This window comes from Muscardinus avellanarius (genome assembly GCF_963383645.1).
Source record: "Muscardinus avellanarius genome assembly, chromosome: 4".
NCBI lineage: Eukaryota > Metazoa > Chordata > Mammalia > Rodentia > Gliridae > Muscardinus > Muscardinus avellanarius.
In genome coordinates this window covers 104,136,868-104,153,563 of record NC_137789.1, presented here as the reverse complement: position 1 = coordinate 104,153,563, position 16,696 = coordinate 104,136,868, and the positions used below count along the sequence as shown (strand labels likewise).

The window sequence follows — 16,696 nt, the reverse complement described above, 5'->3', positions numbered from 1 at the left end:
AAAATAATAGAGATAATTAAGAACTAACATTTACAAAACATATACTGAATAGTGCTTTTATAAATTATTAGTTTATGCTAAACCTCATTATCTGGGTGTGGTGGCGCACGCTTGTAATCCCAGTACTTGGGAGGCTGAGATGGATCGCAGGTTCATGGCCAGCTTCAGCTGCTTAGTGAGGCCCTCTGCAACTTAGTGAGAATCTGTTTAAAAATAAAGAATAAAAAATAGGGCTGGGGTGTATCTCAGAGTTAAAATGCCCCAGGATTCAATCCCCAGCACCACAAAACAAACCTCATGTTAAATCTATGGAAGATACTGTTAATTTGTATGTTTTGCAGATAAGGAAACTTGAGACAGGTTGCTCTCACAAGGTCAAATAGGAAGCCAGTATGCCAGCCAGGATTTGAATCCAGATAGTCTTAATTCCAGAGCCTTTGTTTTTACATATTTGGCCATACCTACTCTTAGGAGCTAATCACTTTCTATCCTGTGCCACACATATTGGTATTTTTCTGCCTTTTAATACTCAAGGATAAAAGATACTGCTAAATTGCTTAACCCATGAAACCTAACAAAATACCTTGGATATATAGTGGGCCATATATGTTTTTTTCTTTGAAGAAATGCATGAATATACATTAATTTTTAATTTTTGATTTTACAGTTTTCAAACAAAAGACTATTACCAGTTGGATGGACCCTAAAGGCATCAAGACAGCTGAATCAGAAAGGTATGGATTCCTACCTATATGGAGAAATTAATAACATGAGGTTGTTTTATCTTGCTTTCAGGGTATTTTCTCTGTTTCTTCTTGCTTTTTATTTTTCTTCATCCATCCATCCATCCATCCATTCATTCTTTATTTATTTATTTTATTTATTTTTTATTTATCTTGATCCTGGGGTTGAATCAGGGATATTCTGCCTCCAAGCTACACCTCTAGATGTATTTTATTTTCTACTTGGAAACAAGGTCTCACTAAGTTGCTGAGGGCTTTGCTAAGTTGCTGAGGCTAGCCTTGAACCAGTGATCCACCTGTCTCAGCCTCCACAGTACTGAGATTACAGGTGTGCTTCTTCATGCCTGGGCATTCTTTCAATTTAAATATGGTTTTAGATTCTCCTATGTGCAGAGAACTTCCTTTATTGTTGAGATACCAAGATGAAAGAGAAATAGCCCATGACTTTAAGATACTTATTTTGGTGGTGGTTATGGACATAAAAACACCGAATCACTGTCTCATGTGATAAATGCAACAGTAAAGGTATGAGAAGGTAAAGATATTAGTGGTGAGTAGCACATAGAAGAAACAAATGATCAGCTTTACCTGATCATTAGGAGGTGTATAAAGTTGCAGATTTTAAGAAAAGGCAGGTATTTGCCAGGACACAACTCAGGAAGGGCATTATAGATGTGTGTACAAAGACAGGTAACCACAAGTGCAATTATTGCTTTGATATTGTGGTATGCATTAGATAATGACTTTTTATATCAAGTTGATTTTAGCTCTTTCTGTTCTCTTGTAGTTTGCACAGTAAAGAAAACAACAATATAAGAATAGACTCCATGATGAGTTCTGTACAAAAAGATAACTTTTACCAACACAATGTGGAAAAACTAGAAAATGTTTCTCAGCTAAGTCTTGATAAATCACCCATTGAAAAAAGCACACAATATTTGACCCAGCGTCAGACCTCGACCATGTGTCAGTGGCAAAGTGAAGGGACGCACACAGAGCAGCTTTTGGACAGTGAGCCTCCTGCAGTGACTCTTGTGCCCGAGCAGTTTAGTAACGCTAATATCGATCAGCCATCCCGAACCAATGAGCACAGTGACACAGAGAGTGAAGAAAACAGAGACAACCAACAGTTTCTGACACCAGTGAAGCTTGCAAATGCAAAGCTGAGCTCAGAAAGTGAGCAGGCCAGAGAAACTGGAAGCCATCTGACAGGCAGCGAGGCTTGCCGTCCTGTGGATGACTATGGAGGTTGTCAGGAGTACACAGAGGTGGTACCAGAGAGTCCGTTGTCAGAAGCTGGCTCTGAGGATGTGGGGACTGACCCAAAAAATGACAACAAACTGAGTCGACAAGAAAGTAGCCAGGGAAATTCTCCATTTGAGAAGGAAAGTGAACCCGAATCGCCAATGGATGTAGATAATTCCAAAAATAGTTGTCAAGACTCAGAAGCAGATGAAGAGACAAGTCCAGGTTTTGATGAACAAGAAGACTATAGTTCCTCCCAAACAGCAAGTAAGTCTTCAAGGTTCCAAGCAAAAGAAGCCGACAGTGATCTTAGGAAACGGTACTCTACTAAGGGAGGTGAAATTAAATTACATTTCCACTTTGAAGGAGGAGAGGGTCGTGCCAGGATAAGTGATTTAAATGCCAAACCGACTGGAAGTACTTCCAGCCTTAATGTAGAATGCAGAAATACCAAGCAGTCTGGAAAAAAGGATTCAAAAATTACTGATCATTTCATGAGAATGCCTAAAGCAGAGGACAGAAGGTAATTGTTTTCTGTTTGGAGTATTTTTTTCAGTGGCATAATATGTTTTAAAAATTTATAAAGGTTTAAAACAAGGTTGTAATTTATAGTAAAATAAGGAAATGGTAGCGTTTCTTATTAACTATTTATGCTAAATTTAAGCCTAGATTCTAAATTCTAAAAAGGCCAGAAACAGAAAATAAGTATCAGACTTTTACTTTTATGAACTTTGTTTTGGAATTGTTGGAATTAGTAGGACATAAAAATATTAGGTTAATAATAGCTACTCTTTAGACATTTTTCTAGGCCATTGTAAATTATGCTATCTCAGATGCTCTGAAAGGCAGGTGGTATTGTACTCACTTTATAAATAAGAAAACTGAGATTTGGGATAGAAAATTCACTGAAATCATGTAACTTTGGGTGGTAATTCTAGGATTTAACTTCATGTATATCTGATTACAAAACTTATACTTTGCCATTATCCCATATGTAATCTTAGAGCTCACTCAGTAATTTACATGACACCAACTTTTTAGCATGTTCACATCACTGAAAATTATCGTGGAAAGATCAGGTAAAGACTATGAACCAGCCGGGCGTGGTGGCTCACGCTTGTAATCCCACGCTTGGGAGGCGGAAACAGGAGGATCTCGCAAGTTCGAAGCCAGCCTTGCTGGCTTAAGAGACCCTGTTTCCAAATAAAAAAATATGAAATAGGTCTGGGAGTGTAGTCTGAGAAGGGTTCCATCCCAAGTACCACCAAAACAAAACAAAACAAAAACTATGAACCATGACTCATTTCTGTTTTTATAAGGTGATTTACAATCTTTCTACATACCATTGAAAATAAGCTCTTGGGTTTTAATATAAACTTTTAAGTTTTGCTGTTAATTGCATATAAAATCAAACAGAAATGAGAAAGCAAGTTTGGTGCATTTTAAGCCATTACATTCTGGGTAGATTTTGCATTTTTGTATCCAGGGAGACTGAAACAAATAATTTGTGACTGAATGTTTGTCTTGACCATAGAAAAGAACAATGTGAAATCAGACATCAAAGGACAGAAAGGAAGATCTCTAAATACGTTCCACCTCACCTTTCTCCAGATAAGAAGTGGCTTGGAACTCCCATTGAGGAGATGAGAAGAATGCCTCAGTGTGGGGTCCGGCTGCCCCCCTTGAGACCATCCAACAGTCATACTGTAACTGTTCGGGTAAGTGTTACCTCCTGCTCCTGAGGAGAGAAGATCAGGAGTTATGAATTGTGATGTTAAAGTGAAAAACAGACATAAGAATAGACGCGGTGGCGCATGCTTTTAATACCAGTATGTGGGAGGCTAAGACAGGAGGATCGCAGGTTTAGGGCCAGCCTCAGCCAATTAGGCCCTTCACAACTTAGTGAGACCCTGTTTCAAAATAAAAAATAGGGCTGGGGGTAAAGCTTGGAGATAGAATGCCCCTTGGTTCAATCCCCAGTACCGCCAAAAAAAAAAAGAATTTAAGTGAGGAATGGTGGCCAAGAAGACTCAGAGTGGATGAGGTCCAAATCACAAAGGGTCACATTTCTTGCCACTGTTGTTTAACTGAAGAGTTTACTTAAATCTCAAAATAGCCAGGTGTGGTGGCGCACACTTGTAATACCCCCCAACCCCCACCCGAGTTTGGGAGGCGGAAACAGGAGGATCGTGCTGGTTTGAAGCCAGCCTGGCTGGCTTAAGAGACCCTGTTTCCAAATAAATAATAATAAAAAAAAATCTCAAAATAATAGTTTTAGCCAGATGTGATGGTACTACTTGTCATCTTAGTACTTGGGAGACTGAGACAGGAAGATTGCAGGTTTGAGGCCAGCTGCAGCAAATTAGGGAGACTCTCATCAGCATAATGAGATTCTGTTACAAAACTGTATTTAAATAAAAAAAACTGGGGAGTATACCTTGGAGGTAGAATGCCCCTGGGTTCGATACCCATCACCAATTAAAAAAAAAAAAAAAAAAAAAGCTGTGTGTGGTGGTACAAACCTGTAATCCCAGTACTTGGGAGACTGAGTCAGAGGAGTGCAGGTTCAAGGACAGCCTTCGCAAGTATTGAGACTCTCAGCAACTTAGACCTTGTTTCAAAAACAAAAAATAAAATTGAGCTAAGTGTCTGGGGGTGTAGCTCAGAGGTAGGATACTTTGGGTTCAATCCTCAGTAACCTTCCCCGAAACCTATTTTAGCTGAGTGCAGTGATGCACATCCACTTGTAGTCCCAGCAATTCCAGAGGCTGGAGCAAGAGAATCACTTGACTCCAGGAGTCTGCGGCCAGCTGGAGCCACGATGAGACTGTCCAAAAAACAGTGTAAGAGCTGTTAACCTTTGCAGCTACCTACATGCGTGATTCAGGATTTTCTTTTTACTGTGTAAGACACATAAATATAAATGATCCTTTTTTGTGCACATGTATGTTACTGGGGATTGAGCTCAGGAACATTCTACCTGCAGGCTACACCCCCAGCCCTATTTTTAATTTTTTTTTTGGAAATGGTCTCATTAAGTTGCTGAGGACCACCATGTCTAGCTTAAATGTAAACTAAATTGCAGATTGATGTGAAGCTTAGCTAGCAGTTCTGACTCCCAATTTCAAATTTTATATTGTCTAAAACTGCATCATTTTCTCTTACTGATGTTAGACTAAGTAGCAGTTATTGTAAAAGTTATATTTATAAAAATAGCTTGAAATTGTTTAAATATTATCTTAGGTCAGATTTCTTAGTAGAAAAAAAAGTTCTATATTAAAATGTTTGAAAGCAAGCCAGGCGTGGTGGTGCACGCTTCTAATCCCAGCATTCTGGAGGCTGAGACTGGATGATCGCAGTTTGCAGACAGCCTCAGATTCTTAGGTCCTCCACAACTTAGTGAGACTCTGTTTCAAAATTAAGAATAAAAAATAGGGCTTGGGATGTAGCTCAGAGGTAGAATGCTAGAATGCCCCAGAATTCCATCCCCAGACTCGCAAAAAATAAAAAAAAAAATAAATAAAATATTGTTTGAAAGCCACTGAGATAGGTTAGTTGTGGGAGGAAAATAGAAGATTGCATTATTTGGGTGAAAAATAAAAATACAGGGTGAATTTCAAATTATGGGTGGTAAGGAAAAAAGAGGAGTCAATGATGCCCCATAAAAGTAAGTTTCCTGGGATGTTGGTGATGAGGATTTAGAGCAGACATTGACTGAGGGAAATACGTAGTATTTTAATTACCTTCTTCCTTTCTTCCCTACTCACTACACAGAAGACCTAGAGCACCCTATGCCATAATTATTTAATTTGTATAATTACTGTTTTTTTTAAGATATCCAGTTAACCTTGGATTTTTATTTTTTACATTTATTTATTTATTTATTTATTTATTTATTTATTTATTTAGTGGTACCAGGGATGGAACCCAGGGGCATTCTATCTCTGAGCTACACCCCCAGCCCTATTTTTTAGTCTTTTAATTTTTTTAATATTTATTTATTTACTTATTTATTTACTTATTTATTTATTGGTGGTACTGGGGTTCCTGGAAGCCCTTCTACCTCCGGGCTACACTCCCAGACCTATTTTTATATTTTTATTTGGAAACAGGGTCTCCTAAGCCAGCGCACGTGGCTGGCTTCGAACCTGCGCAATCCTCCTATCTCTGCCTCCCAAGTGCAGGGATTACAAGCATGCGCCACCACGCGTGGCTAGTCATTTTATTTTTGAAGCAGGGTCTCACTGAGTTGCGAAGGGCCTAAGTAGCTGAGGCTATCCACGAACTGCAATCCTCCAGTCTCTGCCTCCTGTATACCGGGATTACAAGTGTGCGCCACCATGCCCAACTTGAAAAGTTTTTCTTTTTGCAGGTCTGGGGATGGAACCCAGAGGCACTGAGCTCCGAGCTATACCCCCTGCCCAATTTTTTATTCTTTATTTTGTTTGTTCTTAGCTTTTTTTTTTAAGGGTTTTTTTTTTTTTTTTTTTTTTTTTGGTCTTTTTTGGAACTGGGGATCGAACCCAGAGCGCCATACCTGCAAAGCAGGTGCTTGCCTCTGAGCTACATCCCGGCCCCTTATTCTTTATTTTGAAACAGGGTCTCACTGAGTTGCAAGGGCCTCACTAAGTAGCTGAGGCTGTCTGCGAACCGCGTTCCTCCAGTCTCAGCTTCCTGAATGCTGGGATTAAAAGCGTGTGCCACCACGCCCAGCCCCAGCTTGAAATTTTTAAATCTTAAAAATACATATTTTTAAGACAGGATGTGATGATGTACACCTGTAATTCCAGTACTTGGGAGGCTGAGACAGGAGGATCCCAGGTTTGAGGCCAGCCTCAGCAACTTAGTGAGACCCTGTTTCATTTATTTATTTGTTTGTTTGTTTGTTTGTTTGTTTGTTGGTGGTACTGGGGTTCCTGGAAGCCCTTCTACCTCCGGTCTACACTCCCAGACCTATTTTTACATTTTTATTTGGAAACAGGGTCTCCTAAGCCAGCACACGCGGCTGGCTTTGAACCTGCGTGATCCTCCTGTCTCTGCCTCCCAAGCGCGGGGATTACAAGCGTGCGACACCACGCCCAGCCAGAAACCCTGTTTCAAAATAAAAAATAAGCCAGGCATGGTGATGCACACTTGTAATCCCTGTACTTGGGAGATGGAGACAGGAGGATGGCACAGGTTTGTAGTCAGCCTGGCTGGCTTAAGATACACTGTTTCCAAATAAATAAAACATATAAAATAGGTCTGGGAGTGTAGCCCAGAGGTAGAAGGGCTCCCAGGAACCCCAATACCACCAAAACAAACAAACAAAATAAATAAAATTAAAAGGGCTGGGGATGTAGCTCAGAGGTAGCATGCCCTTGGGTTCAATTCCCAGTACCAAAATGTGTGTGTGTGTGTGTGTGTGTGTGTGTGTGTGTGTGTGTGTGTACGCGCGCGCACAACTATAGAAGTAACACAAGATCATAGTAAAACACAATAAAATACTATTATGTGAAAATATATACTGCAGAACGCTTAGATATAGCTCAGTGGTAGAATATTACCTAACATGTGCAAGGCCCTGAATTCAATTCCCAGCACCACAAAAGATAAAACAAGTATATACCACAGAAATCCTAAGGTCTCTCTTAGTCTTATTCCCAGAGTTCAACAATTTGTACTTCTAGATTCTTTTTTCTGAATATGGTAATATGACCCTTGTATATAACATGTATAAAATTCCTTAGTTACATTTCTAAATTGTCAGTATTAATAGAGAATTTGATATAACAATGAAGATGATATTTAGTTGCACAAATGTAAGGCAATCTGAAATTGCATGAACATGATACTTGGTGCTTACCTGTGTGTGTATACATACATACATACATATATATATATATATATATATACACATATATACACATGATGGTGTGCACACAAAGACACTTGGCATGTTCTTATATATATGTTTCTTTTTCTATGAAGCTGAACTGATACCTCAGATGTTTCCTCAGATGACATGGGATATTATGATAAAGTGACATTTAGAACCTCCTTATCAGGGTGAAAGTATTTTCAGAAAAATGGATAATTCAGTCACATTTAACTCTAAATCTTATTTTCCATTCTTGAAATATTCTTGCCCTTTGGCTTCCAGGACATTATATCATCCTAGTTTCTTTCTGCTTCCTTAGCAAGGTCTTAGCTTCCTTAGAGGCCTGTCTTCCCTATGGGACTAGTAGGTGGATGCTGTCCAGCATCCTCAAGAGATCTTATTGTGTCCTCGTCTCTTTTTTTCTCTATGGCTGTTTACATTCACTCTCATGGTTTTAGTGATCACCTATGTATATGGCTTATGAATTTATTTCTCCTGAGATGCAGATTTTTTTGAGGCACTGTGCTAGTTGGAAGTCAAGGTTTATTCTGGTCCTTTAAGAGTTTCAGTCCATGGTCACTTGGCCCTCTTGCTGTTTGCCTGTTTTGGCTAGTACATTGAGGTGGAAGCCTGTGGTGGAGGAGGTCAAGGCAGCCTGGAAACAAAAGGAGAGAGGAAAGGGCTGCGTTCCCAGAATCCCATTCCAAGACGTGCCACCAAGGACTTAACTTCTCTTGGGCTCCACTTCCTAAAAATTCCATACCCATAGCAGCACAGGCTGGTGGCCAAGCCTTTCACATGTGGGCATTTACGGGACGGGGACTCCAGATCCAAACGACCAGAAACCATCTTCTCTTCCCCATTTTTCTAGTTGACTTCTTTAGAACACAGCTCAATTGCTGCTACTCAAGGAAGCCTTCCTCTTACCAGATAAATTAAACCTATCTAGAATTGGTTCTTATAACACCAAACACCAAGAGCCGTAACTCACAGCACAGCACAGTGTGTGTGTGTTTATTGTGTGATTGTTTGATTCTCTGCAATGATGCATGCTGCCATATGGAAGAGCATTAGAACATGCTGTCATATGTCATTCCTTTACTTGGATGACACAATGATTCTGTTTATATCAAATGTCTAGAATAGGCAAAAGGCGCACGCTTGTAATCCCAGCATTCGGGAGGCTGAGACTGGAGGATCTATTGACTTGTCTAAGATGCATTGTGTCTGAATTAGTGAATACAGGAACAGGAAACAGTGACATTTGGAATCAGAGTATAGGCATTATAGGACTAGATGATGGGGCCTACTTTCAAAAGAATGTTATTCCATAGCGGGATAAGGGCTTTATGTGGGATGAATATGTCTAGGAGCAGGTGTAGTTAGGGGAGAGGTAGGAGGCCTTTGGCAGAATTGCAGGCAAGGAACGAGGAGGGCCCGTTCCTCAGTGGCATCGACATGCTGGGCATGGTAACTTAGAGAAAGGAGGTGGCAAGTGGCAACAGCTGAAGAGGACTTCTGAGAGTTCCTGTCTGGGAGTAGTTTCTGTTTTTCAGCATTGGCTTTGGCTTCATTCTTTGGATTATTTTAAGGAAGAAATGCTTAGTTTTCTTTCATTAACAATTTTCCTGTTTGCTTTTTATTTCAGGTAGATCTTTTGCGAGCAGGAGATGTTCCTAAACCTTTTCCGACACATTATAAAGATTTGTGGGATAACAAGCATGTTAAAATGCCTTGTTCTGAACAAAACTTGTACCCTGTGGAAGATGAGGTAATGACAAAACTTAGTTTTGTTTTGTTTTGTTTTTTGTTCCTGAAACGTTGATTTAGTACTTAGTACTTGTTTGAATTATTCTGATACTATGATGCAGAATCTCTTAGAAGAGTGTGATCAAACTGATTTTATTTTTCATGAAAGAATGGCGAACGCACTGCAGGGAGCCGGTGGGAGCTCATCCAGACTGCACTTCTCAACAGATTCACACGTCCTCAAAACTTGAAGGTAAGTTCTTCTGCCATGCTAGTCTTTTATTTATAGCTTTTGCCCTTTGTTTGCTCTCAAAAATGGTTTGATCATAATAGAAGCAGGTAAGAGCATTCTTTATATGCCAAGTGCTTGCGTCTTGGCACTCAGGAAGGCTCCTTGGAGACATCACTAGAAAATGTAGAGAAGGACTGAGAGATGTAAATGACTTGCCTAGAGCCATGCAGAATTAATTCGAGCAACCAGGAATAAGACCTCTGTTTCTTGATTCCCTATTCAGTTTCCTTCAGTCTAAGCTTTCTTTTGTATTAAAATGATCACATTTCTGAAATGTCTTTGAAAGGAGATTGGGCAAGAATTATGACTTCAGCAGTGTTTGCCTGAAGGGAAGTTGAGTTTACTAATAACTAAAGTATACATTAAATATTCTGTATTTTATTGCTTTTAATATAGCATCTAGCAGTTTAATTATTTATTAACCGTATATATTGGCAATAACTTATTTTTGCTTTTTTTTTTTTTTTTTTACTTCATTTAAGATTGTAAAAGCAGCCGGGTGTGGTGGCGCACGCTTGTAATCCCCGCGCTTGGGAGGCGAAGACAGGAGGATCGTGCTGGTTCGGAGCCAGCCTCGCTGGCTTAAGAGACCCTGTTTCCAAATATAAAATAGGTCTGGGAGTGTAGCCTGGAGGTAGAAGGGCTTCCAGGAACCCCATTACCACCAAAGAAAGGAAGGAAGGAAGGAAGGAAGGAAGGAAGGAAGGAAGGAAGGAAGGAAAAAGATTGTAAGGGCAACAATTAGATTGTTTTCCTAATATCTAAATTATTTATAAGTAAACTTTTGAGGGAGGAAGTATAGTTATAAGGACTTTTAGCATTTTTATAAATAGAAATAGTGGCAGAACTTTCTATAGTTCATGAAAGTTTCATTTTCTTTCGAAGGCCTAATTCGCTGTGGACAGTCTTGAGTTTCATAATGTCACTTGTATTTGCAAGTTTTTTCTTAACTTTCTGTATCTTTCTCTAACTCTTAGGTTTATTTTCCCTCCCTTTCTCTCTTTTTTCTTTGACATACAGGTATTGACATGTCATATAAGAATGCAAATGTGTTTTGAAAGTTATGTTTCTTACAACAATATTTCCTTAATCTTGTCATTAAATTGTCAAGGTTTGCCAGAGCTTACTGTGTGTGTGTGTGTGTGTGTGTGTGTGTGTGTGTGTGTGTGTGTGTGTGTGTTGTGCCCCTTTGGGATTGAACTCAGGGGCATTCTACTTCTGAGCTATACCTGCAGCCTTGTTTTCTTTATTTTGAAACAAGGTCTTGCTAAGTTGCTGCATGCTGTGCTCCAACCTTCAGGCCTCCTGTTTCTGCAGAGAAATGTTTTAGTATGCTTTTTTTTTTGGCAGTACTTGGGATTGAACCCCCAGGGGCATTCTACCTCCAAGCTCTATTTTTTAAATTTGGAAATAGGGTTCCACTAAGTTGGAGAGGGCCTCACTAAGTAGCTGAAGCTGGCCACAAACCTGTGATCCTCCTGTCTCAGGCTTCCAAATACTGGGATTACAAGCATGCCCCACCATGCTTGGCCTTTAATATAATTTATAAAGAAAAATATCTTTATTTCATATTTACTTCTACCATTCTTTTAACAATTGATGCATGTTGGTATCTTTGTATTTTGTTTTGTTTTGTTTTTGTGGTACTGGGCATTGAACTCAGGGCCATTCTACCTTGGAGCTATACTTCTAGCCATATCTTCTTTTTTTACTTTGGACGAGGGTTCCACTAAGTTGCAGAGGGCCTTGCTAGTTTGCCTAGGTAGCCCTGAAACCTGTGATCTTCCTGTGTCAGTCCCCCAAGTTGTGTAGTTACAGGCGTGTGCCACCACAAACAGCTCTGATACTGAGGTCTTTATGCAGAATATCAGCTTGCAGATATCTTAGTGACCATTTGGATCCAGATTCTTTAAATTTGACATACCTGTACCATGGTATATCCTAGGATGACTTAATTTTTCCACTATTTTTATTTATCTGCAGGTCTTCATTTCTACATGTGTTGCAATCTGGCCCTTGTTTTCAGAAACCAAAATGTAGGAGCAGACCACCCAAGAATAATACCCAGACTTCATTTGAGAAATACTATCTAAGGTTCTTAGAGAGTAAATGGGCCTTTTCTAAGAGTTTTCATATCTTTTCAAACGTGTATGGAGTGATCATAGTATTCAGATAGTATTCAGAATGATGCAGTCTGCTTCCCTGTCCTGGTAGTTCTTTAGAGCACCATGGTTGCTTTAGGGAGATGCGGTGCTTTAATGTGAATTCCCCTTTCTTGTTTATTTTAAGGTAGATTCAATAGAGTAATCTGTCTAAATTTTATTTGCTATGATAATTGTTTTCATTGCTAAAAGAACACTATAAGAAGAAGGAGGAAATATTAAATCCCTATGATTGAATGTAATGATCTTTTTGCTTTCTACATACCATTTGATATTGGATTTAGAGGAATCAGAGAGGTTCAAAGTTTTTTGGGTTTTTTGTTTGTTTGTTTGTTTGTTTTTTTTTTTTTTTTTTTGGTGGTACTGGGGTTTCTGGAAACCCTTCTACCTCCGGGCTACATTCCCAGACCTATTTTATACTTTTTATTTGGAAACAGGGTCTCTTAAGCCAGCAAGGCTGGCTTTGAACCTGCATGATCCTCCTGTCTCCGCCTCCCAAGCTCGAGGATTACAAGCGTGTGCCACCACGCCCGGCTTGTCCAAAGTTTTAAAAAGGAACAATGCCCTAAAAAGTAATACTTCTATATATCACGTGTCTGATAATTTTTACAGAAAGGACTCTTTTGTACTTATGCATTATAAGCTAAGTTGATAGCTAAGAACACAGAGTAACATTTGGTTTGGTGGCAGGAAATCTTATGGCAGACTACTTTTGAGATTTCAGACTGAAGTAATAGAGTCAGTCCTTTGTATCTGCATGTTCCTCACCTTTGGATTTAACCAACAGTAGTTTGAAAATATTTGAAAAAAATATGGCTGTAATTATCTTGCACAGACTTTTTTCTTGTCATTATTCTCTAATCAATGCAGTATAAACAACTATTTACACAGGATTAGCAATTATAAGTAGTCCAGAGATTACTTAAAGTATACGAGGGAAGGTGCATTGGTTATATGCCAATGCTATGTCATCTTAAATAGGAGACTTGAGTATTTTAAGGTCTTGCTATTCTCAGGGGGACCTTGGGCCAATCCCCTAAACATACTGAGGAATAATTACATTAGGGATTTATGCTAATTATAAAATGCCAGTAAGGAAGTGAGTACAAGTACTATTGAAAATGTTTTTCATTATCAACTTGAGGGATAAATTGCATATAAGAAAGTGCACCCTTTTATTTGTTTGTTTGTTTGTTTATTTTGGGGTTTGGGGATGGAACCCAGGGGCATTTGACCTCTTGAGCTACACCCCCTGCCCTATTTTTTATTCTTTATTTTGAAACAGGGTCTCACTAAGTTGAGAAATGATTCACTAAGTAGCTGAGGCTGTCTAGGAACCTGGATCCTCCTGTCTCAGCCTCCCAAATGCTGGGATACACGTGTGCACCACCATGCCCAGCTTAAAGTGCATCCTTTTAAAGTATATAATTTGATGAGTATTGACATTTACACCTACTGGTGAAGTCCCTATCACAACCAAAATACAGAATATTTCTGTCCCCAAAGATTCTTCTTATTCCTTTATGGTCAATTCTGTTTTCTTTTTTAAGTGTGCTATTATTGGTACATTATAGTCTCATATCCTAATGTAAATCATGTTGACAGTGACTTACATGCACACAGCACTTGGCCCACCCCTCCCCCTGCAACGCCTCCCCATTTTCCTTCTTCCCAATACAGAGTACTGAGATTGCTGTTGGTATATTCACATATGTACACATAGTCAGTGGTAGCATTTAGTCAATTCTACTTCCTTCACTGGCCTTGGACAACTACTGATCTGTTCTTTTTTTTTCTTCATAAAAAAATAGAAAAATATTGTACATCCAAAGACAATGTAAACAGAATTAAAAGTTACTGATTGAATGGGATAAAATATTTCCAAATGCTATATCTGAAGGTATATTAATACTCCAAATAGAAATCCTAGAAATTAGCAACAATAAAAGCAAACAATACAATTTAGAAATAGGTAAAAGACTAAAATAGATAATGAATATCCACAGATTTTTATATGACCAATAAACACATGAATATCACTCATCATTATCATAATATAGCTAATCATTAAGGAAATACAAATAAAAACTGTAGTGAAATACTACTTCCCATTTGTTAGGATGGCTACTTAACATGAATTACCTTGCTCCAGCCCTTTACCTTGAGTTTGTTATTATCTTTACTTGTAAAGTGTGTTTCTTGAAAGCAGCAGATGGATGGATTCTGGTTTTTAATCCATTTTGCCACTTTATGTCTTTTTATTGGGGAATTGAGGCCATTTACATTCAGTGTGATTATTGAGAGATAACTTTTAATTCCTTACATGTTAAGATTTTATTTCTGTTTCAAATACTATTTATTCTTCTTTGCTAAGTTGTCTGCTGGATGGAAAATCTTGTTTTTCTGGTTCTAGTATGTACTACCTATTTCTTCTTTGTAGTTAATCTCTTTGAGGATTTTCTTTAGCACTGGTTTTGAAGACATAAATTCCTTCAGTTTCTGTTTGTCATGGAAGCTTCTTATTTCCCCATCTAATTTGATAGATAGTTTTGCTGGGTTAGAAATTTTTGGCTGGAAGTTGTTTTCTTTCAGAGTTTGGAATATGTTACTCCAAGCCCTTCTGGCTTTCCTGACTTGGTTTAGGAAGTCTGGAGTGATTCTAATTGGTTTTCCTCTGAATGTCACTTGTCCTTTTGTTTTTGTTGCCTTTAAGATTCTCAGCTTGGCTTCTACATTGGTCATTTTGACAATTATGTGGTGTGGGGAACCTTTTCTCTAATCCTGTCTAAAAGTAGTTCTATAAGTTTCCTGGACCTGTGTATCAACCTCTTGCTCTATGTTTGGAAAATTTTCTGCTATTACTTCTTTGAATATTATTGATCCCTTTGGTTTCACCTTCTTTTCCCTCCTCTATTCCAATTATTTTAGGTTAGCTCTCTTCAAATGGGCCCATATTTCTTCAATGTCAGATTTCTGCTGTCTGATTTTTTTTTCTAAGTTATAAATTATGCATTCGTTTTTGGAGTGGTCATCTTCTAAGAGTGAAATTCTATTCTCCATGTGGTCTAATCAATTGTTTATAGTTTGAATTGATGCCTTTACTTCAATGAGTGCATCCTTTATTTCTTTTAGACTCTCTCTAAATTCTTTTCAAAAGTCCTGTATTATTTCTACAGTTATATTTCTGATTTGATTTTCTGGAGATCTCTGAATTTCTATGTTATTAGGTTCTGATATTATGGGGTTGTGGGTGTTCATTGCTCTATTGTTGTTCCTCTTTCCCATGATTTCAGAAGTTTGTGCCTTCTCTGGGTTCTTCCCTGGGTCACCACTTAGGGTGTTCTTAGTCTCAGGTTTGTGATAATCTCAGCCGCCACTACTCCTTTACTGGGTTGTATCGTAAAGTCTCAGACCCAGGGAGTTAATCAAGGTTGTGCGAGACTGTGGGGGTGCCAAGCTGGGCCTTTTCCCACAGGGAGCTGCGACTAGGGTGTGGTATATTTGCCACCACTACTCCTTCACTGGGTTGGACTGCAAAATCTCAGACCCAGGGAGAATATCAAAGCTGCGCAAGTCCCATAGGGGCCGCAATTTCACTTACGGTTATTGTGCGCACTGATCTGGAGCTGTCTTGGGCGTGGCGAACTCGCTGGCCGCTGCTGGCAATATGGCCCTGCTGCCACACCCTCAGCCATGAGGCTGGCTTATTTCTTTTCTGGTTTTGAGCTCTGTTCTGAGTCCCTGGAAGGCGTGATGAGCTTGGCCACTGGGAGTTTTAGACGTTCTTTGTGCTGAAAGAACTGCTGAATTATACCCGAATGATCCACAGCTACTCACTTTAGCTCCTTGTTTACCTTTCCTCTCTGGAGTCTGGTGCTTTGAGGCATGATGGCTCTGGTTCGGCTCTGCAATGCGGGATGGTTTCTGGTCTCTGGTTGTTCTTCTAATCTTCTTTTTCTCTGTCCCTTGTGTTTACATTTTTTATTTCTCTACTGATAATGTTTCCTGGCTATGCAAAACGCTGATTTTGTGGCAATAGAGATTGACTGCTTTTCTCAGTTGCCATCATTCTGGAAAGAGCTGATCTGTTCTTTTCACTGCAGGTTGCTACAATTTACATAAATGGCATCTCATGTATGCTATAGATTCTTGACTTCTTACTCTCAGAATGAAGATTTTTGAGATTTACCCACACAAATATTATCAGTAGTTTGCTCCAGTGTTGAAATCAGATACCAGTGATCAGAAAAATAATCAGAGCCTGGCGTGGTGGCACATGCTTGTAATCCCAGCATTCGGGAGGCTGAGACCAGAGGATCACAGTTCATGGATAGCCTCAGCTACTTAGTGAGACCCTCTGCAACTCTGTGAGACCTGGTTTCAAAATAAAGAATAAAAAAATAGGTCAGGGAGTGTAGCTCGTAGGTCAAATGCCCCTGGGTTCCATCCCCAGGCCCGCAAAAAAAAAAAAAAAAAAAAAAAAAAAGAGAAAAACATTCAGTGTGGTGGTGCATGTTTATAATCCCAGGACTTGAGAGGATCACAGGTTCAAGGACAGCCTCAGCAGCAGAAAGAAACTCTGAACAGTCTAGTGAGACCCTGTTTCATAACAACAACATAAAAATGTCTAGGGGCATAGCTCAGA

General features: G+C 39.1%; 1 protein-coding gene across 1 annotated transcript in view; it reads left to right on the top strand.

Annotated features, from left to right (window-relative positions):
• Positions 1-16,696, top strand: part of PARG (poly(ADP-ribose) glycohydrolase) — a gene marked incomplete at both ends in the record, with an annotated part of 122,857 nt that overhangs the window by 4,583 nt on the left and 101,578 nt on the right. The window contains 5 exons of the mRNA XM_080693586.1: positions 668-734; positions 1,531-2,511; positions 3,523-3,706; positions 9,497-9,619; positions 9,767-9,850. Of these exons, the coding sequence (XP_080549712.1) occupies positions 668-734; positions 1,531-2,511; positions 3,523-3,706; positions 9,497-9,619; positions 9,767-9,850 (1,439 nt within the window). The remainder of the gene's footprint in view (positions 1-667; positions 735-1,530; positions 2,512-3,522; positions 3,707-9,496; positions 9,620-9,766; positions 9,851-16,696) is intronic.